This window comes from Dendronephthya gigantea, unplaced genomic scaffold (genome assembly GCF_004324835.1).
Source record: "Dendronephthya gigantea isolate DGI-Jeju-01 unplaced genomic scaffold, DenGig_1.0 000135F, whole genome shotgun sequence".
In the NCBI taxonomy this organism is placed as follows: domain Eukaryota; kingdom Metazoa; phylum Cnidaria; class Anthozoa; order Malacalcyonacea; family Nephtheidae; genus Dendronephthya; species Dendronephthya gigantea.
Window position 1 is genome coordinate 102,744 of NW_021163145.1, and position 27,036 is coordinate 129,779.

A 27,036-nucleotide genomic window follows, 5' to 3' on the forward strand; every position below is an offset into this window, starting at 1 on the left:
AATGCTTATTAGTTTGATGGATTTCGTATGCTTATCTCGATCTCTGACAGAAAAAAACTGGAGTAATTTGAAGTAATTAGTTTATATGATTTGTTTAATTTGAAGTAAATGTGTTTGGAGATCAATTTGATAACGACACGCTATTAATATACATCATATACGCTAATACATACGATATTAAAAACACAGCGAACATGCAACAAAAATCGAAATTTTATGCATCAAAATAGCTATTTTTTAAAATAGCACGTTCCCTACATCTATAGGAAATGATGCACCGTTCTTTAGAACTGTAAATACACATGAATTATTCACCCACTCTAGCTACAATAAAATTAATACAATGTGCAATATTCAGTTCACTCACATAATTATGTGGATGTATACTTTATGATTGCAATACGATATAATCGCAAATGTTATAAATATGTTCCCTTTTATCACAGACAGGAAAAACTTAACTTACCCGACAGCTATTCTATACTCTACTCTACTTTTCTGACTTTTCTCTACTTTATCGCCAAAATTTCAAGGTATATGTGCGAGCCATTGAGCGAACTATACACGGTCCACCTCGTGCATGGTGGGCCGTTTTCTCGCGTATTATCTGATTTACAGGAAGTAAACGAGTAATTTAATTATTCATAACGGAAGCAACAACGAAACACAAGAATTACGTAATCTTATTTCACAATCGGTTTCATGACAAAAAGCAGTACCGCATTGGCTTTAATTGGATTCAGTTGAACTACACAACGAAGGTGGTCGGTTGTATGAAAGCTGAATAGAGCTATAAATCAGATACTGGATACGGTATACTCATTATTAACCCCCTCTCTTTGTAAACTAAAAAAAACGTCTGTTAGAGAGATTTTTTATATGTCGAAGTAATCGTTGTTGTAGTATACCTTAGTATTGCCTTTGATAGTATTGTGTTCATGCAGTAAGTTGAAACAGATGAACTTACCGAACATCTTAAAACTTGCTGTGGTCCGTCCTCTCAATTAAGCCTCCCCCCTCAACAGAATAAGGTAGTGGTTTCTACAATCGCTCGGAATTTGCCTGTTGTTTAGCATAACCTTGATTAAAGCTTAGATTTTAAATTGGGGTTTCTCTCTCATAACCGTTAGCTCTAAATCTATACTTTAATTGTTTCAAGCACGTTCACAAAGGTTGGAAACATCACTATCTGGTAGATAGCTCTACCAAGCTTTCGTAAACAAACCGGTCTCAGTTGGCGTCAACAGAATCGTGATAGCGGCTATTCATCGTCGTTTATTGGTTGAACGTTGATGATGCCGCGTTTTACGACAATGGGCCTAACTTGCGTAACTGTGGGAAAGGGATGATAACGTGAGTGGTAGTAAATCAGGGACATAACGTATGCTGCCAAAATCGTTCCACCCAAAATTCCTAAAGCAATATACATCTTCGTTTCCGGCAATTCCGAGAAAAAGAGAATCAAGATGGTGCCTTCGAGAGCAAACAAAAAGGGCACCAAAATCAGCGCATATCGAATAAATTTCCTAATTTTGACAACGTCTTCTTCTCTATGGAAGCACTTGTTTGGTACTTCTAGGCCTGATGTTGAAAGGTGGAAATGCCAGGGATACGATGTAACAAAGCACGAAACGCTGATGATACACCGTGTTCGACATGAACTCTTACGGAAAAACCAATGCATCAGGTTAACAATGGCAATGTAGTGGATAATTATGAGGTAAAAAATCACAACGTAATTGGACGCTAGTATAGCAAATGTGAGAAATCTTGCAAGCAAAAGAAGCAATTGCCAAAGAACAAATACAAAAGCCGACTTTTTAGGGTAAGTTGCCGGTGTCAAATCCTGTTCGACTCTTCGGTTGACCCAGTACGCTTTCTCGAGCAAATAAACGTTCCATAACATAGACAAGAATGATACCGAAATTGAAGCAATCCTGTACCAAGGAGGTGTACCACCACTATTTCGCATCACAATAACTTGGAAACAACACTGGGGTGCCGATTCGGCGAAAGCTTCCATATAACCCACTAACGTGGAGTCTAGCGTCGCCTTACAACTACTTTTAAAACGATTTATACAATCCGCGCATTCGCATTTTGAAAAGTGTTTGCCGTTGTGTGAATGTTCGCTGTCCTCTTTCCATCTGTATAATTCCTCGATAAACAGATGCACCATGGCCAAGTGAACGAAGCAGCTGGCAAATTTCAAAGTTACGTGTCCTTTTTTTAGGCTGTACGTCGCGAAGATATTGACGATGAACACTGGGATTGCTGTGAAAACCACGGTTGTTATAAATGGGGCAATCAGACCTTCTTTATAATACTGAATTGCGACGTAGATGTCGGAGCCAACGTCGGCAACGTACAATATGAAACCGAAAACCAGCGTCCCGAGCTTCCAATAAGCTCCCATGGTTGCTTGTCAGAGAGGATCTAAAATCTAAAAAATACAGAGGCAATCTTAGAATGAAATTTATATCTCAACTCAATGGAAGATTCAGCAGACATATTTTAAAAACTCACTGTTTGGCAAGAGTTTTGCTGCCAAATTTACTGTATGCGCTAATGTCCGTTAGCGGAAAGGAGTTTTCATGCACTCTTCGTGCATATAAACTATAATTATAAGGAATACTCGTCTATTGAGAGGCGCCAGCCGTTTAGCCCTTGTAAAACAACGTCCAGGCACATTCAAAACATGTTAAGATATAAAAATTATTTTGACAGAGCTAGGCTTTGAATAGTATGCATCCATAAAACTGATTGATCGCGACAACCTGACTGCAATAACTCTTGCGTGGGCCGTACACGCTGGCACTAGCGACGATATTGTTACCACAATTTACATGTCTGTCATTGTTGCATATATATATATATATATATATATATATATATATTTGCAAATCATACATGAATTACTTTTCTTTTTGCGGTCCGGATCGAAGCAGGTCCTTACCTAAATAACCAGGCCGGTTCCTAATTGTAAGACTGCATGACAAGTGAAAAAAAGTTTTGGGAAGGAAATCTGTTTAATTACAGTTTTGTTATAGTCATGTGGACCTTAAATAACGCTTGTTGTTTGCAGGACATAGGAAAAAATCAGCAGAAAGTTTTTGGAAAGCCTATTAGCATGTTCACAACATACGAGATGATATAGTTATTCTATGACAACTGTGTATGCAGTATAGCTACAGATACTACTTTCCAAATAATAGTAAGGTGCTACCCACAAGTTCATCTCATATTATCTTATACCACTTAGCTTTAGAGGCTGTTTACATGATCCCACTTAACGCGAGATTAAACAAAGCTTCAAATGACTTTGAGGTATGAAATGCGTATATATATAAGTATAACACGATCATGCATGCAGTGGCGTAGTCTTCACATGCACCAACAGCATGTTCTTGTTCCCTAAAGAACTATTTCAATACCTCAAGGCCATCTAATGCGTCGTTGAATACCGGGTATAACTGGCCAACAAACATAGGTCTACAAGCATTTTACTCGTTCACATCTATAAAAAGATGAAAATCGCAGAAAAAATCGCAAGTGCATGTAAACAGGCAAACAAGCACTTATTATACATGTCAAATGTCATGAACTTGAAGGGTATACACATATATTGATAAAATAAACACATCACAGGCATATACAATGATTAAAGCTCGAACACACAAGTATACACATGAGTAGGTTAAAATTATATTAAAGATGATAATAAATTTATAACCTTATAGGTTTTGTGCTGGATATCCATTCGTTATGACGATTGTAAACAGATTACTGTCCAACTGTTGCCTTACTTTATACTTACAATTTTGAACACTGGCGTGTGATTTTATAGCACTTTCTTATATGGAATAAATATATTAGCAGATAGTAACACTATTGCAGACATTTCCCGTATGCAAAGAAGTTTTTTAATTTACAATAATCGGTTATACACATGTATGTTTCGGCCAATCAGATCCCCAGAATTTGTCAACAGCCTCATGATATACCATACCGAGGTTGACAGGTGACAAATTAATATGTTAAATATAAGATCGCGGTAATTTTGTTTCAACAAAACGCTGTTAAAACACATTATGTTAAAACAAAATGACTCTGTTAAAACACATTTACAACTCATCCACTTAATTGCTTTTATATAAAGCAAAGGGAGGAATTCCGATTGAAAATTTGATCGTTTAATAGAGCCTTTAGAAAAGCGTTTGCGTGCACTTGCGGGTTAAATTCGTCAAAACAATAAGCTAATTTAGTTTCTTCTTTCAAAATAAAGAGTTGCTATAGCTTGTAAAAGCGTTGAATAATAACTAGATAATCCTCATATGCATTTGCTTTGCTATATACCTGCTTATTATGACGAATTAACCGAAACAATGAATGATTGCAATATATATCGAGAAAAAAGTAGCGCGTCCGAGGCTTCACGGCCCTAAAACAATTACTGTAAAACAAGATTCTCTCTCTTGGGGCGATAGAAAAGGCACCTTGAGTGTTCCTAAGAAATTTGTATAAAGACCACGTTAACACTCAGGGAATCTAATGCGTTGTTAAATAGCCAACGTACATACGCGGATGATTTATTTCCGGCTGCATGCTTGATAAACCCGTGCATTCTCTCTAACTTCGCGTCCCAAAAAAGCAAAGATTTAATATTGAAACGAACTATTACAGTTTCAATTATAACTTACCCAGGAAAGAATTCAGCACAATCCATAAGTGTATGATTCCCTGGACTGTTTTCAATATCCCCTCTCTGTTTTGTTACATTATAACTTCTCTACCTCTGATTCCGAGATTTCGTTGGCCTATACTGTTCCATGACATGATTAACCAATGAAATCTCGCCTTTCTTTGCTATTCCAGCAGGAAATCAGTAACAACACGAACGATTGCGCGAGGCTTATTCGAAAATTCGACAAAATGTCGAAAACTGTGGATTCTTTCTGACTTTTAGTGCTCGTGAAAAATAAAGTTTGTAGAAGCTTATTGTACGATGTTTATTAATTTTCGTGATTATATATTTTGCGAATTATTTAGCGTCAAACGAAAGGTCAAGGATATTTTAAAAAATATTAAAAAACTTTTTTTTTAGAAACTTCACGGAATATAACCATCCAGCACTTATGAACGTATTGAGCAATGTGCAAAACAAGCGAGATGGCAGCAACTGCACGTATCCTCACCTAGTTGATTTTAAGATTTTCTTATCACTGCCCATATCATCACAAGGGGAGGGGGGGGGTGGGGGGGGGGGCATGATAAAAATGGTCCTAATTGGAATTTGGTAATTTAAATACGGGGTATATGTGGGGGATCTGCAGAGATTTTTCTGTACTTTTGAGTCGCTATGACTTAATTTCCAGCATATTGGGGGACAATTACTGATGAATAATTATATACTAAAATTAAATATTAGATACTAAAATTAGGTTCTAAAATTAGGTATTAGGTATCTTCAATTTACAAAGTCTACAGGAAACAAATCAGATTCATACGAAATTCAATCAATGGCAACGAACCACTTGCATTATTGCCAACTTCTGACTTAGGTAACAAAAAGGGGAATGAATCACCACAGCTAAAAAGAGCGTACTGAAATAGTAAATTGCCAAATTTGGCTGCAAAATGTCATGTGTAGAACAGAAAATATAGCCATGCGAAGGAGGCAATATTTGTACACTTTTTGTATCACAGTCGGTAGTGTGTAATTAATTTAATCACACTTTTTCGGCCATAATATAAAAGTATCCAAAATTGCTAAATTCTTTTGGCTATATCTTCGGCACTTTACATTCTCTCGCTTCATTTTTGTCGCCTGAATCAAAATTTTTACAGTAGTCTATTTATAGCCGTTAGTAAAAAACTTGACATTTTTTCCTTGACAACTTGGTCAGCGTCACCTGGTAACATTATTAGATGACGTCACAAACATTGCTTTGAAACTACAAAACTTAACGAACAAACTTTCCCAATTCCACCGGACATTCTGGAGATCAGGAATTACACCCGGAACCCGGGAGAACATAACGGAATCCAAAGTTGTCCAAATTCTATGTTATCGACAATCGACGTTAATTGGGTGGTTTTGTAAATTATGCGCATGCGCGAGTAACGACTGGTAATCAACAAACGCTCGGATTTAATAGGCAAAATTACAATAATCGATCATGCATTAAAACTAAGGTATAAACGTTCTACAGACTATTTATAAAAACAGCTCAACTAGACTCACTAATGTTCGAGTTCCATTCAGACAAAGTAATGTCATTGGTTGATGTGAAGGACGCAGTCCTCCAATTTCGACTGCCACGAGCACGCACCACGAACACGCACCCTTACATCAAAAAATGTTTGTTCACATCTCTGCCAGAAACCTCTGCCAGATCTCTGCCAGAAACCAATGTCCACTCTGTCGTCATCGGCTGAATTTGCACTGGATGGATGAACTTCGCCAGTGAAAGGAGCAAGGGAATGTTCAATTGAAACATCGTAAGCAGCATCATCGATAGCAGCAGCAAGTGGATCACGAATCTCATAATTTATGTCTTCGATGGATAAAGCCTCCTTTCAGGCACGACAGGGAATGGTCCACCATGAACGATTTTTCACAGGTAACGCATGTAGATTGCATCAAATAACTCACGCTTGGTCAAGATGTAGCCCTCATCACCAAGTGGCAGAGCTGTCAGCCAAGCTGAGGATCATTTCAACTGGGCGAGGTCATTTGCTCGAATCTGCTCTTCACCTATGCTCGATCCCTAGTTCTGTAGCAGCAACGAGTTCCTAGCTTGAAGTTGTTTTGCAATCTCGCGACGAAGATCGTGGATGGAATCTCCATGTTCTGCTGATGGTGTACCATGATCGATGATTCTACTTGAGAGAACATGACAGATGGTTGTGGAGTTCAAATGCTCTTCATCACAGATGTCGTAAAGATCGGAATACCAAGACCTCCCATACGAGCTGGAAGGGAAACCAATTGTCGCTAATGGATGGACAAGCTACGGTTATCGAGGAGCGCAGGAAGAAGCTTCAAGTTGATTGTGTCGTGAACAAGCTGCATCGTGGTCTTGATACCTAGAACGGCACGAATGTGGTAAGTAAATCTGTGCCGAAAACCAGAGACAAACACCGTGTATGCTGCTTGGGGTTGGAATTTGGCAATATCACTAACAACGTGATGTTGTTTGCACCGTTAACTAACTAAACAACTAATATACTTATCTTTTCCGTCAATCGATCCAAGATATCCCCCAAGGTACTTATGCCCGTCACCTGAAATTCGTACATTAGTTCCAGCGAAGATCTCAATGGCAGCCTATTCCAGGTGTTTCTAATTAACGCGCGCCGACTCGTAATCAACAAATGAAAGTCGAATCACGTTGCACGCGGTTAACGGAAAAACGAGCACTGATGTACTAGTAACGGCCAAACACCAGCAAATACCAAAATAAATTGAGCAAAATTCCAAATTGATAAACAAGATGTCCAGGTATTTATTACAAAGTCCCAACGAATATATTGTTCACAAGTAATTCACCAAAAGCACGAATAACGCAGTTCACTCGCCGCAGATCCTATGATCTTAGTCGATGATTAGCAGCCAACTCTTCGAGAATGTCACACTTAATAATACGAAAACACTCATACAAATTACAAAATTAACTTCCACAATGTTAACGAAATTCTTACTTCTAATAATAATATGTGATCATGTTTCCAAATCTGATAAAAAAAGTGTAATAATATTTAAAAAAATTGCGAAGCACTATTTTCAGCGTTTTTACAGTTTACACCATAGCGACCGCTGACACTCCGATTGGGTAAGACAGAAAGTTTGTATTTCAAAGAACGTCTGCAAACTCCTCAAAAGATGTTAACAAATCCATGAACTCATTCAGGAGTAGAAAACATAAGGTGTACACGTTAAAATGTTAATACAGTTGCACTGTCGGCTTACGACGATAAGAGGGTGGTTATGGAAGATGGTGAAAGCACGATCGGACATTGGAGAATTTAAGTTTAGTTTCAAAATATTGAAAATAAACTTTACCAATCATTTTCAGGGGATGTTTCCTCCACGTCGCCAAGGTATTTTAGGCTGAGGACTTTCAAGCACAGGATTTCTCCCTTTTTCTCCCGAGTACGTTCCTGTGATCGAAAACTTGATCTTAACATCCTTTTTTGCTTCTCTGACAAGTTTTTGGAACTTAGCTAGATGATGTCATTGTAGAACGGATCCTTCGCATTTGTTTCACTTTGAACATCCTTGATCTCAGATCTGAGATCATAAAGAATTATGGGGATTTTGTACTTCTTATACTTGTTATCATATTCCACCCCCAAAGTCACAACATCTTCGAGGTCAAAAGTTTTGGGTTCTGAAAATTCGGTAAACATCTTATTTATTACATGTATTTTTTCTTTAAATACTGTTTGGTGATTTATCATTTTCGGAAAATGGAAATATTAATTGGAAATAATAATGGGAAATAATTGAAAGAAATTGAAAAAAAAATCAAAGTGGGGCAGAACCCCTCTTTCTACTACTGTTTTATAGCAGGCATCTGTCGCACACATTTTTCTCCCTCCCCGGCACAGCTAACCCAAGCCATATAGTTATAAAGCCTAATATAAATACATAAGAGATGCCTGCGGAGAGGCTAAAAACTATAAAGAGACATCCTAAAAGTGGCATTTCCGCCGTTTAAATTTTAATTGAATAAAATCACAAAAACAAACCATTTCTTCATTTTACAATTGAACGAAGCTGTACAAAATTTTCAAAAAAAAATTCTGTGCGTTTTTTGATGAGGTCATATTGGAAAAAATCTTTGTTTCACAGCTCACGAATTCATTCGAAAGCAGTCCAGCGCTATACTGTTGCGCTTTTTGTGTTTAGGTGTACACCTGTAAAAGCTTAAAAATGTAGCAATGTAATTAATTTTTTGAACAACGAATGATCCATGACTCCTTCGACGCAATGGCATCACGGCCAAATCTGAGTGCATTTGTATTGGAGGACACGCGATTCCGAACGAATAAATCTTGCTTGTTTTCTGTAACTAATAACACTTCGTTTCATAATAAACAATTTGTCAAGTGTCATTTATTTACTGCTAATAGTGCATGTTTTAGTTCAAAAAGCTTGATTGTTATTTCATACAGCGTTTTTGCATAATTTAAACACATCCAGAATTATGCTACCGATTTTGAACATTAATATCTCCGTAAATTTTTAAATAATATACAACTGCAATATATTAAAGTCTAAGTTAGTCTTCCATCTATCTAGTGAAAGTTATTTCAGTATAATAGCTTAGCTAGTTTAGAAGTTATTATGAATCAAACCGGAGTACTTTTTTCTGGCACACCCGGTAGATTAACCTGTACCTGGGTTAGAGAGGTTAGAGATATATGCACCAAAGGTTTCTGTATTAAGTTCTGTATTAATCAGAGAAAAGATCCGACGTAAAACACTGAAAATCAACTTCCCATTTGAGTGGAAATACCACTATGAAAACTTTGTGAGAAGATTGAGATCTCCCATGCACTCAATGACTGAGGAGAAGACAAATTTCTCACCAGCTGTGGCCAAGTATTGCATTTCAGAACTCAAGGGTAGCTAGCACTAGGGCTGTGCAAGGTATATCAGAATGACGGACACGCAGAAGCTTTCCGTACATTACAGTAGCTTTCATCAAAGTAAAACCACGCATGAGGAGAATTGAAGTAACGCATGAAATATCATTATTGTATATCTGAATCGACAAATTGTATAGAATTCAAGTTACCTTCAAAAACTTTCGTTCTGTAGTTTTTTCATTTCAATCATTGGAAGTACATGTCTGCGCTTTAGATGTTAGGTGTTTTATCCTGTCAAGATTAGCCACTTGAAGTCCATACTCGTCTCCAATGCCTCCCATAGAAACAGAAGTATTATGGTACTCCATTTTGGAAGGAACATTAGTCCTAGCAGAGCCGTGAAACTCTCTCGCTCCAGTCTCTTGCAATATCCCTAATAAATTATCTTCATTTATACCGCCACCTATAAGCGAGGAAGAAAACATTATGCATGAACATCACTGGCTGTTTTACGGTGATTCACTAGTATTTGAAGCTTTTTTACATTAAAAATTAAGTCGTCATAGGCCTAAATGCTGCATTAAATTCTAGAACTACCCATACCTGGTATTAATTAAATGTTGTTAGCAGAAACACACAATTATCGTTGAGAAGAAAGTGGAAACGTTGCAAAAAAATCGAACCTGAACTCTACGATCCTGGAGATATATAAGAGCACTGCTCCGTAGTCGCATAAAAAAAGGTTGGATAGCTATATAAGTTGTATTTTTTGCACCGTTTCCGTTTCTGTTTTTGTTTTATGATCCAGTGTTCCTACGTTCCTAAACTATCTTCGGGATTGGACGTCATCAACTCTAGATGCTGTTTGCTTAAATCTGTGTTGATGCATGTTAGCTAAAAAAAACGCGAAAATTTCCTGACAATACTTAGCGCACAATAAGTATACGTGCACAGTGCAACATACCTGGCATTATGATAATCCGTGTTGCCGCCTGCAGAAAGAAATAGATGTCTTTAGGTCTATTTTTTGCGTCATCAAAATACAATATAGTATAATCGAGCAATTGTCAACTCTAGATGCTGATTAGCTATATCTGTGTTCATGCATGTTATCTTAATGAAAACCTAAAAATTTCCTGACAATTATATAGCTACTTGTTTTAACAGTTTCTATTATCTTTTATTTGTATACTTCTTAAGTTAAAAGACAGAACAGATTTGAGGCATTGACAAATTTGAATTCAGTTTTCACCAAAAAATATACTTATAATTGATATTTATAGCACACTTTATATAATTTATATATAATTTCGTGCTTACGCAAAATCGTAACCCCAGTCCTCCCCGTGCACCCTCAGTTATCGCACTACAAAACAAGTTTGCACATTTATTTTCGACACGGCCCTGGGTCGGAGATCGAGATAAAGAGACATGCTTGCGGTAAAATTGAGAAAATAACACATGAAATACCTGAATAACAAGACTTTTTAGGCGAGATGCTCCCTCAAGTACGCTAGACTTGCCCCCACTCGTTAGGATACGATCAAAACCCAAGTTTATGATCACTTCTAAGGAAGACCTCTGATCATAGACCATATCAAAGGCTGTAGGAAATACAATAAAATTTACAGGTATAACTTAATGAGATATTTGCTAATTTTTTCAGATCGGTGGGAAAAATTGAGGTAAAAACTTTCATACATTAGGATCTAATTTGTAAGTCTGCCACCACAGTTCCCAATTTTACCTCGATGAAATGTCGCGGAAAGCGGCTTGATGATATCTATATGTAAACGTAAATTAAAGCACAATAAATTATATGGTTAATGCTTCATATATGATTAAAAACCAAAACCAAATGAAAGGTAGTGACAAGAAAGTAACCATTCAAAAGGCGAGATTGAAGATTTTAAATTGTAGGTAATTTTGTGAAGAATTGCTTAGCTGGGCCATATTGTACAAAACATTTGAAGTAGTTAAATCGTAGTTAACTAGAAAATACGTATTCTGATTGGCCGATTCTGACACTAACTATAGTTAAAAGTTATAACTACCTTTTTATACAACCGGCCCCGACATGAAATACGATAACTGACAAATGCTACAAATGCATTTTTTGTATTAAGATATACGCACAAAATTTTGTGTATTAATAATTATCTTTGGCACAATGTTCCTCACGTCAATTGCCCATAAATTTCTTTAAAAAAATAACCTACCTAATAAGGTTTGACAGCGAGGAATATCGACTTCCCCTTTTCTACAAAAAAATTGTATATTACAGTAACGTGCATGCACATTTGCGAAGCTTAGTAGCAAGAGCAGTGTCTCACTGAATCGTTATATGTAGATTAGGAGAACGAAATCCATTGGAATGAAGCTTTTGTTGGAATTTGAATGTATGATCAACGCAGTAGTGTGTAAATAGCATTGTTATTAGGTTGAGGCATTCAAATAAATCGTCTTGCTTTCAATTGGGTTTATTCAATTAACAATTTTTTTTGCTTGATTTTCTTTGCATTTTCTATAGGGTTGAATTATGACAATTGAAAACAAAGCGAAAAATTTGGTAATAATTCCATGTCCAGTATACACCAATATGCATAAAACAACACCCTTTTTTAAACATCTATTGTATCATATCATGCAGTATGATACTATATGATACAGTGCGATACGGTATGATATAGCAGGATACTATATGATGCTATATTATACGATATGATATAATATGATGCCATATGATACGATATGATACAGTATGATATTGTGAAATGCGACACTGTGGAAACTTGGTGAGAAAAAAGAATTATAAATATTCAAGAAAATATGTCTTGCACAAAAGATTTGAAGCTTGCACACGGTAAAAACAAATCGTCTGAATTAATAGCCTTGCGTATACTTTAAGCTTCAAAATGCATATTTAGAAGAAGCTTCAGAATGCGTATTAAAAAGAAAAATTGAACTTTTTTAATATATTCAAAAGATTTCCCTTTGATAGCGGTACAGAAATGCACAATTGTGAACCAGCGATTAGATTTTCGGGTTGAAACTTCTTAAACACCAATTTCTGCGGTGTCGTATGATGCTACATGATGCAATATGATACAGTATGATACGGTATGATATAATATGACCCTATATCATACGGTGTGATATAGTATGATACTAAATGATACGGTGTGATATAGTATGATGATGCTAAATGATATATATGATATGATTGATATATATAATTATGATGCAATATGATATAGTATGATACGGTATGATACAGCAGGGTACGGTATGATATAGTGTGATACTTTTTTTTTGTTCTGTACGGACCGCGCGAGATTTAAAAGCACGGAGCCAACGCTAAACGTTGCCAACGCTCGTGACAAGAGCATTACACCGGCATCGCAAAAGCGTAGGTTCGACTCTGGCCGGAGGACCGATAGTTGACTCATTTTTCCATCAACTGTTCCTGGCTTGATTTGAAGTGTGTATAATTCCACTCGAAGTTAAGACCCTTTCAACCTCTAGAATTTACCAACATCGAGTGAAGTGCGAAAAATATTAATTGATACAATAGGGGTATAAAATAGGGTGTTGTATGTATGCATGTTGGTCTACACTGAACATGGAATTATTACCAAAAATTTTGTGTGAGCCCCCTCGGGGCTGCATGTATGAATACGATTATATAGAATAGTTACTTTGTGAGAATACCAAAAACAACGCCATCAGCCCCTGCTTTGATTAGTTCTTTACAATCTTCGATCATTACTTCAAACTCTGCGTCACTGTATAGAAAATCTCCCCCTCTTGGTCTGATCATTACATAAACAGGTAATGAAACATTGCACTTGATTACTTTCAGCAAACCTTAAAAATAAAGTTTATTTCACAGCATGTGGGACAAAAGAGGGACGAAAATACGGTAGCCAGAAATTGTATATAATTTATCCAATATAATACGACGAATCGTATTACCGACCAGTGGCGTAGCCAGCTTGACAATTTAGTCATGCTATGCCAATATTTTGGTGTTCATTGAATTTGAAAACAATGAATTTCTAAATAATTAATTTTATTCATTCTACAGTATAATGGGCTTGAAATTTACATAGCAATTTTTAAAGCATTTCAGGCTGGCTACGCCACTGATCTCAACTATACGCCTACAGTTCAAATGATACGCCCTTCCTTCTTGAGTGAAATGCATTAGCAAACAATTCGAAAGGTAGTCATTAATATTTACTATTTATTGATTCTAATAAATATCCCACAACCAAACGTCTATAGGTGCAATCGTCGTTAGGGTGCGCAGGTAAAATGATAAATACATGCAGGGTGTTCAAAAAGACCCCGAAAACTATTGAAAGCACCAATATAACAAAGTAATTTTTAGGGCCTAATCCCACGGACGCCTTTTCTCGGCCAAATGCGAAATATTTCGCCAGTTTCTTTTGAATTTCGACCACTTGAATGAATTAATTCTAATTGAAAATTTAGCCCGTGGAATTAGGGCTTTAGAGTTTGAATGCCTAAGCACTCTGTTGGGATAATATCGCAATAAAAACTCGGTGTTCCGCAGTCAGCTGTACTACAGGGTGTCCCAAAAAAAACGAAAGCTATTGAAATCACTCATTGTTAAAATTTGAATGCCGTGTTCCCGAATTTCAGCCCGTGGGGATTTAATGCAACTTATAAAATGCTAAATGCTTTGTGTTGCTAGAGAAAGGGGACATATCGAAGGTCATGGTCCTTGAGATGCACATTTAAATAATGTTATCCATATTTGTAAATTGTAAATATTGTTAATAAATATCATTTTTGCGAACAAGCAAATTTGACTGCATCATACGCAATCATAAAAATGCTTATGGCAACCCCGATTTATACATTTGTGGGCCCAACAGAGTGCTTGGGCATTCAAACTCTAACAATGGCATTGTTATGGGTGATTTCAATAGTTTTCTTTTATTTTGGGACACCCTGTATGTTCTTTCGAAGCAATAACAAGGCTAATTTAAATTTAATCATATAACATATTAACAATTTCAAATTGTTCGTATTTAGCGTTTTATAAGTTGTATTAAATCCCCACGGGTTAAAATTCGTGAACACGGCATTCAAATTTTAACCATGAATGATTTCATCATCATTTCACCATCAATTATGGCCCCGTTTACACTATACCAGATTCACTAGCTAGGATATCTTTGTTTGCCTTCAAAGAGCAATGGTTAGTACCAAATGCTTATTAGTTTGATAGATTTCGTATATTTATGTCGATCTCTGACAGAAAAAAAGTGAAGTAATTTGAGGTAATTTGTTTATTAAATGTGTATAGAAATCAATTTGATAACGACACGCTATTAAAATACATTATATACGCTATTAATATACGCTATTAAAAACACAGCGAGCAAAAAAAATCGAACATTTTAGCATAAAATAGCTATTTTTTAAATAGCACACTCCCTACATCTATAAGAAATGATGCACCGTTCTTTAGAAATGTAAATACACATGAATTATTCACACACTCTAGCTACAATAAAATTAATACAATATGCAATATTCAGCTCACTCATATAGTTATGTGGATGTATACTTTATGATTGCAATATACGATATAATCGCAAATGTTATAAATATGTTCCCTTTCATCAAAGACAGGAAAAACTTAACTTACCCGACAGCTATTCAATAATATACGCTACTTTTTCTTTTTTTTGAAGCTATATGTGCAAACCATTGAGCGAACTATACACGGTCCTCCTCGTGGTGGCCTGTTTTCACGCGTATTATCTGTTTTACAGGAACTAAATGAGTAATTTAATTATTCAAACCGGAAGCAACAACGAAACACAAAAATTACGTAATCTTACTTTACAGTCGGTTTCATGACAAATGGAGTACAGCATTGGCTTTAATTGGATTCAGTTGAACTACACAACGTAGGTGGTCCGTTGTATGAAAGCTGGATAGAGCTATAAACCGGATACAGGATACGGTATACTCATTATTAACCCCCTCTCTTTGTAAACTCAAAAAACATGTCTGTTCTGCCGAACTACTCGCTGTTGTAGTAAACATTTGGCTTAGTATTGCCGTCGATAGTATTGTGTTCATACAGTAAGTTCATACAGTTGAACTTACCGAACATCTTAAAACTTGCTGTGGTCCGTGCTCTCAATCAAGCCTCCCCCCTCTAGAGAATAAGGTAGTGGTTTCTACCATCGCTCGGAATTTGCCTGTTGTTTAGCGTAACTTTGATTAAACCTTAGATTTTAAATTTGGGGTTCTCTCTCATAACCATTAGCTCTAAATCTATACTTTAATTGTTTCAAGCACCTTCACAAAGGTTGGAAACATCACTATCTGGTAAATAGCTCTACCCAGCTTTCGTAACCATACCGGCTTCAGTTGGCGTCAACAGAATCGTGATAGCGGCTATTCATCGTCGTTTATTGGTTGAACGTTAATGATGCCGCGTTTTACGACAATGGGCCTAACTTGCGAAATTCTGGTGAAGGGATGACAACGTGAGTGGTAGTAAATCAGGGACATAACGTATGCTGCCAAAATCGTTCCACCCAAAATTTTTAAAGCATCATACGCCCTCGTTTTCGGTAATTCCGAGAAAAAGAGAATCAAGATGGTGCCTTCGAGAGCAAACAAAAAGGGCACCAAAAACAGCGCATATCGAATAAATTTCCTAATTTTGACAACGTCTTCTTCTTTATGGAAGCACTTGTTTGGTACTTCTAGGCCTGATGTTGAAAGGTGGAAATGCCAGGGATACGATGTAGCAAAGCTCGAAATGCTGATGATACACCTTGTTCGACATGAACTCTTACGGAAAAACCAATACATCAAATAAACAATGGCAAAGTAGTGGATAAGTATGAGGAAAACTATTACAAAGTAATTGGGCGGTAGTATAGCAACTGTGAGACATCTTGCAAGCAAAAGAAGCAATTGCCAAAGAACAAATACAAAAGCCGACTTTTTAGGGTAAGTTGCCGGTCTCAAATCCTGTTCGACTCTTCGGTTGACCCAGTACGCTTTCTCGAGCAAATAAATGCTCCATAACATGGACAAGAATGATACGGAAATTGAAGCAATCCTGTACCAAGGAGGTGTACCATCACTATTGCGCATCACAATAACTTGAAAACAACACTGAGGTGCCGATTCGGCGAATGCTTCCATATAACGCACCAACGTGGAGTCTAACGTTGCCTTAGAGCTACTTTTAAAACGATTTATACAATCCGTGCATTCGCATTTTGAAAAGTGTTTGCCGTTGTGTGAATGTTCGCTGTCCTCTTTCCATCTGTATAATTCCTCGATAAACAGATGCACCATGGCCAAGTGAACGAAGCAGCTGGCAAATTTCAAAGTTACGTGTCCTTTTTTTAGGCTGTACGTCGCGAAGATATTGACGATGAACACGGGAAGGGCTGTGAAAACAACGGTTGTTATAAATGGGGCAATCAGCCCTTCTTTATAATACTGAATTGCGACGTAGATGTCGGAACCGACGTCGGCAACGTACAATATGAAACCGAAAACCAGCGTCCCGAGCTTCCGATAAGCTCCCATGGCTGCTTGTCAGAGAGGATCTAAAAGCTAAAAAATACAGAGGCAATCTTAGAATGAGACTTATATCTCAACTCAATGGAAGATACAGCAGACATATTTTAAAAACTCACTGTTTGGCAAGAGTTTTTCTGCCAAATTTACTGTATGCGCTAAGGAAAGGAGTTTTCATGCACTCTTCGTGCGTATAAACTATAATTATAAGGAATACCCGTCTATTCAGAGGCGCCACCGGTTTAGCTCTTGTAAAAAAACCTCCACGCACATTCAAAACATGTTAAGATATAAAAATTATTTTCTCAGAGCTAGGCTTTGAATAGTATGCATCCATAAGACTGATTGATCGCGACAACCTGACTGCAATAACTCTTGCGTGGGCCGTACACGCTGGCACTAGCGACGATATTGTTACCACAATTTACATGTCTGTCATTGTTGCATAGTATATATATATATTTGCAAATCATACATGAATTATTTTTCTTTTTGCGGTCCGGATCGAAGCAGGTCCTTACCTAAATAACCAGGCCGGTTCCTAATTGTAAGGCTGCATGACAAGTGATAAAAAGTTTTGGGAAGGAAATGTGTTTAATTACAGTTTTGTTATACTCATGTAGACCTTTAATAACGCTTGTTGTTAGCAGGACATAGGAAAAAATCAGCAGGAAGTTTTTGGAAAGCCGATTAGCGCGTTCACAACATACGAGATTATATAAATATTTTATGGCAACTGTGTATGCAGTATAGCTACAGATACTACATTCCAAATAATAGTAAGGTGCTACCCACAAGTTCATCTCAAATTATCTTATACCACTTAGCTTTAGAGGCTGTTCCCACTTGACGCGAGATTAAACGAAGCTTGGAATGACTTTGAGGTATTACATTTTGAGGTATATATATATATATATATATATATATATATATATATATATATATAATATATATATATATATATATATATATATATATATATATATATATATATATATATATATATATACCTCAATATATACAGTAGGAGGCAAAAGTTTGAGTCCAGTGACTGTATTTCTTTGTTTCAGCAGCATATATTAATATTCTACAGAAAACCTTACCGATAAGTGAACTAGAAAAAAGTAAACAAGTAAACAGAAAAATACATGCTGTACAACAACTATGAGATGTTATGATATTCATTTTTACGTATTTTAATGTGCAAACATGCATTTACATGTCATTGCTTAGTTCCCTCTTTTTTGCTCTTGAAATGACCTTTATTCTTGCTCGCATAGATTCCATAGGTTTTTTAATGTCACACGTTCAATACCTTGCCAGCATTCGTTGACCACTTGCCTCAAGTCAGCCTGGCTGGCGGGTCTGTGCCTCGCCCTCTTCCGGTTAAAACGGTTCTACAAGTGCTCCATAGGTTTTAGATCTGGAATATGAGGTGGAAAGCCATGACAACGAGATCACCAGAATGAGTTTGCTTCTAAACGATTTCTGGCACATAGAAGATGTGCATGTGCTAGGGTGATTATCATGTAGTTAGACGTGCGATCATCTTTGTACCAGATGAAATTCCATGTCCTTGAGAGAATTGGATGATACTTTTCTTTAATTAGGATCCTATTATATCTTTCAATATTGCCAAACCGAGCATGACCAAAGCAGCTAAAAGTTTGCTTGAGTAGGATTTAGTTTCTTCGAACCTCTCCAAGGTTAGTTGCATACCACCTTTTTAAATTCTCACTTCTTCTGCGATCTTACGAGGAAAGAATCCTTCAATACTTAATGGAACTATTTGTCCTTGTGCACCATCACTTTGCCCTTTTTCCTACCCATCTTGGGCAGTGTAAAGGAATGAGAACTTTATTTTGTTATAATTTAGATCATTAGGACCAAAACAGTGTGCAATTAATATAGTTTACAGTACTGAAACACTAGCACGCATGTCTTAACTCCAATACGCTGCCAGGATTTAATACTGGAATTCTACAACGACTGGACTCAAACTTTTTCCTCCTACTGTATATATATATATGAAACTCAGAGTAGCGATGCCAATTTTTTAAGAATTATGTAAATGAATAAATATAAATTGCTCTATTTGCTTGCAGTATTGAGCACTCTTTTATCTCATACGAAGAATTTCTTAATAATTGTTTATATAAGTATAACACGAACATGCATGCAGTGGCGTAGTCATCACATGCAACAACAGCATGTTCTTGTTTTGTTCCATAAAGAACTATTTCAATATACCTCAAAGTCATCTCATGCGTTGTTGAATATTGGGTTAAACACATGCGTTTTACTCGTTCACATCTATAAAAAAATCAAAATCCCAGCAAAAATCGCAAGTGTAAACAGGCAAACAAGCACTTATTATACATGTCAAATGTCATGAACGTAAAGGGTATACACATATATTGATAAAATAAACACATCACAGGCATATACAATGATTAAAGCTCAAACACACAAGTATACACATGAGCAGGTTAAAATTATATTAAAGATGATAATAAATTTATAACCTTATAGGTTTTGTGCTGGAGATCCATTCGTTATGACGATTGTAAGCAGATTACTGTCCAACTGTTGCCCTATAGTTTACACTTACAATTTTAAACACTGGCATGTGAATTCATAGCACTTTCTTATGTGGAATAAATATTAGCAGATGGTAACACAATTGCAGACATTTCCCGTATGCAAAGAAGTTTTTTAATTTACAATAATCGGTTATACACATGTATGTTTCTGCCAATCAGATCCCCAGAATTTGTCAACAACCTCATGATATACTATACCGAGGTTGACAGGTGACAAATTATATGTTAAATATAAGATCGGCAATTTTGTTTCAACGAAACGCTGTTAAAACACATTATGTTAAAACAAAATGACTGTGTTAAAACACATTTACAAATCATCCATGCACTTGCTTGTATACAGTAAAGGGAGGAATTTCTGATTGAAAATTAGATCGTTTAATAGCGCCTTTAGAAAAGCGTTTGCGTGCACCTGCGGGTTAAATTCGTCAAAACAATAAGCTAATTTAGTTTCTTCTTTCAAAGTAAAGAGTTGCTATAGCTTGTAAAAGCGTTGAATAATAAATAGATAACCCTCATATATATGCATTTGCTTTGCTATATACCTGCTTATTATGACGAATTAACCTAAACAATGAATGATTGCAATATATATAGAGAAAAGTGGCGCGTCCGAGGCTTCACGAACCTAAAACAATTACCGATTCTCTCTCTCTCTCTTGGGGCGATAGAAAAGCACCGATGGAAACACTGTAATCCCATGGTCGGTTATAGTCAGAGTGTTCCAGCTGCATGCTTGATAAACCAGTGCATTCTCTCTAACTTCGCGTCCCAAAAAGCAAGGATTTAATATTGAAACGAACTATTACAGTATCAATTATAACTTACCCTGGAAAGAATTCAGCACAATCCATAAGTGTATGATTCCCTGGACTGTTTTCAATATCCCCTCTCTGTCTCGTTGCATTATAACTTTTCTACCTCTCATTCCGAGATTTCGTTGGCCTATACTGTTCCATGACATGATTAACCAATGAAGTCTCGTATTTCTTTGCTATTTAAGCAGGAAATCAGTAACAACACGAACGATTGCGCGAAGTTTTGTCGAAAAATTGGACAAAATGTCGAAAACTGTAGATTCTTTCTGACGTTTAGTGCTCGTGGGAAAGTTTGTAGAAGCTTATTGTACGATGTTTATCTCGTGATTATATATTTTGCGAATTATTTAGCGTCAAACGAAAGGTCATTAGTTTCTATTGAGAAACTTCACGGAATATAACCATACAGCACTTTGCAACGTATTAAGCAATGCGCAAAAAAGCGAGACGGCAGCATTTGCACGTATCCTCACCTAGTTTATTTTAAGATTTTTTTATCACTGCCCATATCATCACAAGGGGAGGGAGGGGGGGTTTGCATGATAAAAATGGTCCTAACTGGAATTTGGTAATCTAATTATGGGGTAATTGTAGGGGTTCTGCAGAGATTTTTCTGTACTTTTGAGTCCCTATGATTTAATTTCCAGCATTTTGGGGGAAAATTACTGATGAATCCATCTCAGCAGAGTTAGGTCTGTTTAGAAAACACCATTTATCACTGCATATTTTTCATTTTATCACTGCACATTCTACTTTTATCACGGCATAAATTGTTTATCACTGCACACTAAAATTAGGTATGTAATAAACCCTCAATTTACAAAGTCTACAGGAAACAATTAATCAGAATCAATGGCAGTGGACCACTTGCATAATTGCCAATTTCTGACTTAGGTAACAAAAAGGGGAAAGAATCACCACAGCTAAAAAGGGCGTACTGAAATTAGTAAAATTGCCAAGTTTGGCTGCAAAATGTCATGTAGAAAATATGGCGTTGCGAAGTAGGCAATATTTGCACACTTTTGTATCACACTTTCCGGCCATAATATAAAACTATACAAAATTTGCCAATTTCTCTTGGCTATATCTTCGGCAATTTACATTATTTCGTTGCCAAACTTGGCAAGTTTAGTATGCTCTTCTCAGAAATCCCCTTTTGTCACCCGAATAAGAAATTGGTCTATTATGCATGAGGTCCATGCAGTTTAGTGTGTACTCCCCTATACATAAATGTTAGGTAACACCTACCAATACTTGGCGTTGTGCCTCCTTCTGACAGATTAGAACATAACTCAATACGTTTTGCACCTTAGAAATAGACAGACACTGTTACAATCATCTGATTTCTTTTATGGCGTCTATCACAATTGCATGAAAGGAATCTATAACCACTAAAAGGATCAAACTAAAAATCGTCTGTCTGGACAAGCTATAGTAATCTGTTCATTTTTTTCGAAAACATAAACGCTCAGTTTTGCGTACAAGTTTATGGGGTCATTAGTTCGTTACTTTCCGCGGAGCTATTGTCATTCCAATGTGTTTCCTAGTGGTCAATACTATCACGTGATTTGCCCCGTACAAAAACACGAGTGAGTTGCCCCATACAAAAACACGAGTGAGTTGCCCCATACAAAAACACGAGTGAGTTGCCCCATACAAAAACACGAGTGAGTTGCCCCATACAAAAACACGAGTGAGTTGCCCCATACAAAAACATGTGATTTTTCAAATGACATTTTTCTCACACCATAAGAAAATTATCTCGAACACGGATTTATTCGGAGGGGGTGTGTATATATTGTAGCGAATTCAAATTAGCATTTTAACCAAAATATGGTATAGTCTCGAAAATCCATACTTGAATAATATTAATTTGAATGTTTATAAAATGCTGAAATATATTATTCCGTTTTTCTTTCCAAAGAGTTAAGTTATGTGTAAAATGTCTCCTTATGTGCTCAGTTACGTGTTATAGACGTATTTTTCAGCAGGCATAAAACCGCCATTAAGGTTATAATCCGCACGTATAACAGGCAAAATCATAAAATGCTCTATAGAAGAAGGAAATATATATTGAAAGACCAGTGGCAAAGGTCTGATTTTGTCCTGCTATGTAAATTCAGTGTCAAAATTTTACCAAAATTTTGATGCAGCAAGCAACTAAAGCAAACCTCACATAGTTTAGAGTCTGTGTTAGTTTAGAGTTACAAGCTAAAACAGAGGTTCAAATTTATAACACGACATTGTAGATGTATCAAAACCTTTTGGTCAGTTAATTAGCACTATTATGGAGCTAGGTCTGGGTGCACACTGGCAAATACCATACTTTTAGCATTGGAATACTCACACACTAGCTATAACATTTCAACACATTTTATCTAGAAGTACTATAATTCCCAAGTACACAAGTACTAAATTCCCTCATATATTTCCACACACATCTAATTAACTCACGACTCAAAACTAGACTCCCTCAATATTTCTGATCTACAACCAAATTTTACAAACCAATGCCATGAGGCGATTCGAATATGTTTTATATAATTTCTTATTGATCATACATAAAGTTAATATGAAACACCAACCAGGTGGTGATTTACACCTGACAATCTGGAATTTAATTTTGGGTAGCATGACACAATTGGTGTATACATGAATATGTAATGTAACTGTTACTGAAGTAAATAAACCTTGATGCATCACTACTGGTCAGGTTTAGTATTAAGAGGCTATGACCGGAAAACATTTTTTACCATTTTTACCTGGTATACATTAAATGAAGGCTGTTAATTATTGACTAATTTTACGAATGGCTTAATTACTTCTCATGTAATACATCATATGCCATTAATATTACTACATGCTATCATAATAGATGATTGATGATAGATGTTTACCTCATGTGTAAAAGTGTTCCAAGACAAATAAATTAGTGAATAATAAAATGGCGGGGCATTAACAAAAAAAGGCAGCAATCTTAATGGCAAGTTAAGTGTATGTGATATTCATTGTGATATTTGTTATTTGACATTATGCCATTGCTTTCATCAGCTATTTTGCCAATGTTTTGAGCAGATAAAATAGTATTTGAAAGTAAATTTCCTAATTTATGTTATTTTATATCTCACTAATTTCTACTAAAGCAGAAATGATAAGAAATGTGCAGGAATTAAGTGCTCCATGTGTATCGCATGTATATTTTGGGAAATTTGAGAACTTGAAAACAATATCTAGTTACACTTGATTATACATAATCTGTGATGCTATCCAGATCATACCCTGGTCCTGCAATTTAAGCTTGGCAGGAAGATGGTATATGATCATTGAAATATTTTGTAAATAATGTGTCATACTAAGGTATACTCCACGGATACCTATTGCAAGTTGGATAAACATTTGTTGCGAATAAACAAAGATATAGGGGAGGTTTTACATCAAGTTGACAGGAATTATGACTTAAAACTTGTTTCCATGTATTGTTATTTCAATACAAGCATCAGGTGATATATATAGGAATACATTCTGATCTTGACTAGCAGGAAATTACATTTTCATGAGCAAATGTCCCGATTTATAAATAACGCAAACAAAATTTCTTCGATCAGATTCATTAATACTTTGCAAAACCCCACATACCTCCTTTTTCTGCATTTTTTGCCGATAGAACAGAGTCAACGCACACCTCCATTATTTCACCAAGTGTTGGTACGATGAACCATAGGAGACCCAAGAGGCGAGATGCTATTTTAAATAGTGTCTATTCTAAATGCCTAAAACGATCAGGTTGATTCAATATTGATATGAACAGTATGGAGCAATGTTGTGCCGCCCACATTGTTTACAGTTGTTAACGTTCTAACGGATCCTAAGGCTCACATCAGTACGATAGCACACCAGCTCTTACACTATATTTTTGCCCGCTGCCGATCGGTAGGGATGGAGACGGTATCCGAGCGAAACGGTCGGGCTAGGGGTGAAACGGTGTTTCTTTTGAGTTTGCTGTTTTCGGTGCAGATAATAACTCAACGAACCATGCTATTTTAACGGTACCTCCTCCATCCCGTGATCAACTGTCACACGTGAGTCACTGAAGTGAAACCGTGGAATAAACGATACGAACATCAAAGTACACACACACACAAAACAAAACAAAAAAAACCTGTAAATGTGGCGATCATTAATGAATTTATCTTTACCCCAAACACCCATTCCACGACCAAAACGGGTGTGAAAAGAATTGTGCTTAATCCTGCAAAACAAACTAACAAAAAAAAACAAACCCCAGCGAGATTAATAAGACGTTTCTCCGGTCTCCCGTAGAGTTCACAACATCGCGTGAAGTCGTTAGGGAAAGGGGCGGGATGGGTCACGCAAGCAACTAACAACTCGATCAGGCAAACTGGGCTCATATTTGTACTCACCGGAGGGGGCAAGTAGCCGACCGGACAAGCGTCCTAGGACCCGCGACACTACGATACGAAGACCCGTATAACATTAACTTCCTTTATTATTTAATAATAAATACATTTATCAACATTGAACAATATTGTTACACCCGGTTCAGTTTCAACAATATTGTTCAATGCTGTTGACAAGTGTGAAAAATAATGGCAGCACAACATTGAGCACAGTCCAAAGGCAAAGAGCGCACAACCAACATTGCCATTCACTTGATTATATTTTAGAATTCATTTTCCTTTTTGAGGTTTTTTCTTTCGAATTTAAATTCATGCAAATATGATGTATAGTTATCAATAATTAAATTTCATTAACATATAACATATATCTTTTTATACTTTGCATGCAAATGGCCTACACTACAGCGCTTACTCCTTCGACAAGCACAATGCGAACGAACACCGTTTCACATTGTTCATAGACTCACTGATCAGATGATATAAATCACTTGGATTGAAAATACGTAATACCAGTGTCTGCAGTTCTTAAAAGCAGCGCAATACAGCCCGATTTGATAAACGATATGTATATCTCAGTAAAGAGTATTCACTCCTTCGACAAGCACAGCACAAGTGCCACTGATTTATTATCTATATTAAACAAACTTAAAAGGTTCCGTCTGTCCAAATCACAACATGAAAGACGAAAAAAAAATGTGAATTTATAACTTGGTCGACCACAGACAGGTAATAATACATACTAGAAATACATGCATGCAAAATCTCCTCGTCTGGCTGAAGCAATAAACATATATTTCTATCACTGAAATTCTATAATACTTGTTTCTGCTGAATCACGGATCGAAGTCGTATTAGTAAAATCCTATATCTTGGTACAATTATAAAGTTGACTCTCGAGCTATCAAATTCAACTATAATCGTAGTTGTGTTTAGAATAGTTTTTAAACTATAAATACATACATGCAGCGACCCCTTGCCATTTCAATCGAAGCAAATTCCTGAGTAAGCCAGACCTAACCTAGTAACCTTAACAGGGGCGCCGGAACCACGGGGGCAGCGGGGGCAGCTGCCCCCCAGCCCTTTGGTTACGGGGGCGAGCGGGGGCAGCCCCTGTGCCCTTTGCTAGCATATAAAAGTATCATAATTTCAACATTTAATCATGATGCCTACTTTTCACAAAAACTACCCGCTAATATTATTGATAATGGGTTCTCCCGTGGATTTGCAAGTTCGCATGTACTTGTAAATTTAGTTTCCTCTTCGTGTGGTTGCTAAGGTAAAATGAATGTGTTCTTTTCTAAAACTCTGCGCCCGCCGCCCTAAACTAGCTGCTTCCGGCGCCCCTGAACCTTCAATATTTTGAAATGACCTAAATGTAAAGCCGATAGCTGATATTTCAAACTTTTCGGAAACAAACACAGTCGTATTAAAATTAAAGATGAAGTGAAATTACCCGTTTTCCTGCCGCATTACGTTGCATGAAGTTATAGACTTTCACAGTTTAAGTGGGAGTTAATACTTCACTATAACTAAACATTCAAAACATCAAAACAGCCCAAATAATATAGATAACCAAGCAGTGAACGTCGAATGTTGTTTTTGGATTATTGAATTCATGCAGTGATTGCAGTCGACTATATAAAGCTTCAGTTAAGTGATATTTGTTACATCAAAACTCCGAATTACGCTTTTAAGCACTCTTTTAAAGTTAAAACGATGATGTAAACCTTAAATAGTCGGTTATGTCTTCGCAAAACCGAGCAAAACGACATACTGAACCAAGGTCATAAAATGTATTCGTACAGCAAACACGAAATTAACCTCGAAATTAACAAAGACACCTACAATTTCAAGGATTATAAACAACGAGTTGATCCTTTTCACTGCTAACTCTTCCAGTTATGATGATATTTTCAGGGCCGCCGAGAGAAATTGTGGGGCCCGGGACAAAATTTTTTTCTGGTCATGCATGTTTTTAAATATCTGCGAGGCATAAAGTATTTAAAGCCT

At 36.5% G+C, this 27,036-nt stretch overlaps 3 protein-coding genes across 6 annotated transcripts; all 3 read right to left on the minus strand.

Annotated features, from left to right (window-relative positions):
• Positions 1-1,261: 1,261 nt before the first annotated feature.
• On the minus strand, positions 1,262-2,416 carry LOC114536401. The gene has a single exon (XM_028557758.1). The coding sequence runs from the start codon at positions 2,414-2,416 to the stop codon at positions 1,262-1,264; it is 1,155 nt and encodes a 384-aa protein (XP_028413559.1).
• Positions 2,417-2,419: 3 nt separating this feature from the next.
• Positions 2,420-24,318, minus strand: LOC114536396 (copper homeostasis protein cutC homolog). Of its 4 annotated transcripts, XR_003688435.1 has the most exons (10): positions 24,245-24,318; positions 21,857-21,916; positions 13,296-13,464; positions 11,817-11,857; positions 11,345-11,380; positions 11,068-11,201; positions 10,562-10,589; positions 9,807-10,060; positions 8,066-8,393; positions 6,185-7,637 (listed from the first exon to the last, which is right to left on the minus strand). XR_003688435.1 is itself a non-coding variant. In XM_028557752.1 (9 exons), exons 1-8 carry the CDS (start codon positions 24,294-24,296, stop codon positions 9,840-9,842), a joined length of 741 nt encoding a protein of 246 aa, XP_028413553.1. In that variant the 5' UTR covers positions 24,297-24,318; the 3' UTR covers positions 2,420-2,436; positions 9,807-9,839. The 4 variants fall into 4 exon arrangements, 3 of the variants coding, with proteins under 3 accessions (XP_028413553.1, XP_028413552.1, XP_028413551.1); XM_028557752.1 differs by lacking the exons at positions 6,185-7,637; positions 8,066-8,393 and adding an exon at positions 2,420-2,436; XM_028557751.1 differs by lacking the exon at positions 8,066-8,393.
• On the minus strand, positions 15,947-20,669 carry LOC114536394 (cell death abnormality protein 8-like). Its single transcript, XM_028557748.1, has 2 exons — positions 20,619-20,669; positions 15,947-17,223 (listed from the first exon to the last, which is right to left on the minus strand). Exon 2 carries the CDS (start codon positions 17,194-17,196, stop codon positions 16,042-16,044), a length of 1,155 nt encoding a protein of 384 aa, XP_028413549.1. The 5' UTR covers positions 17,197-17,223; positions 20,619-20,669; the 3' UTR covers positions 15,947-16,041.
• Positions 24,319-27,036: the final 2,718 nt, after the last annotated feature.

Excerpts from the sequence above, each read along its gene's own strand:
- LOC114536394 (XM_028557748.1), bottom strand. The coding sequence starts at position 17,196 with ATGGGAGCTTATCGGAAGCTCGGGACGCTGGTTTTCGGTTTCATATTG.
- LOC114536401 (XM_028557758.1), bottom strand. The coding sequence starts at position 2,416 with ATGGGAGCTTATTGGAAGCTCGGGACGCTGGTTTTCGGTTTCATATTG.
- LOC114536396 (XM_028557752.1), bottom strand. The coding sequence starts at position 24,296 with ATGGAGGTGTGCGTTGACTCTGTTCTATCGGCAAAAAATGCAGAAAAA. Across the intron at positions 11,381-11,816 it reads TCGCTGTCAAACCTTATTAG|ATATCATCAAGCCGCTTTCC; the intron begins GTAGGTTATTTT and ends GTTTACATATAG. Across the intron at positions 11,202-11,344 it reads TTCCGCGACATTTCATCGAG|CCTTTGATATGGTCTATGAT; the intron begins GTAAAATTGGGA and ends TATTTCCTACAG.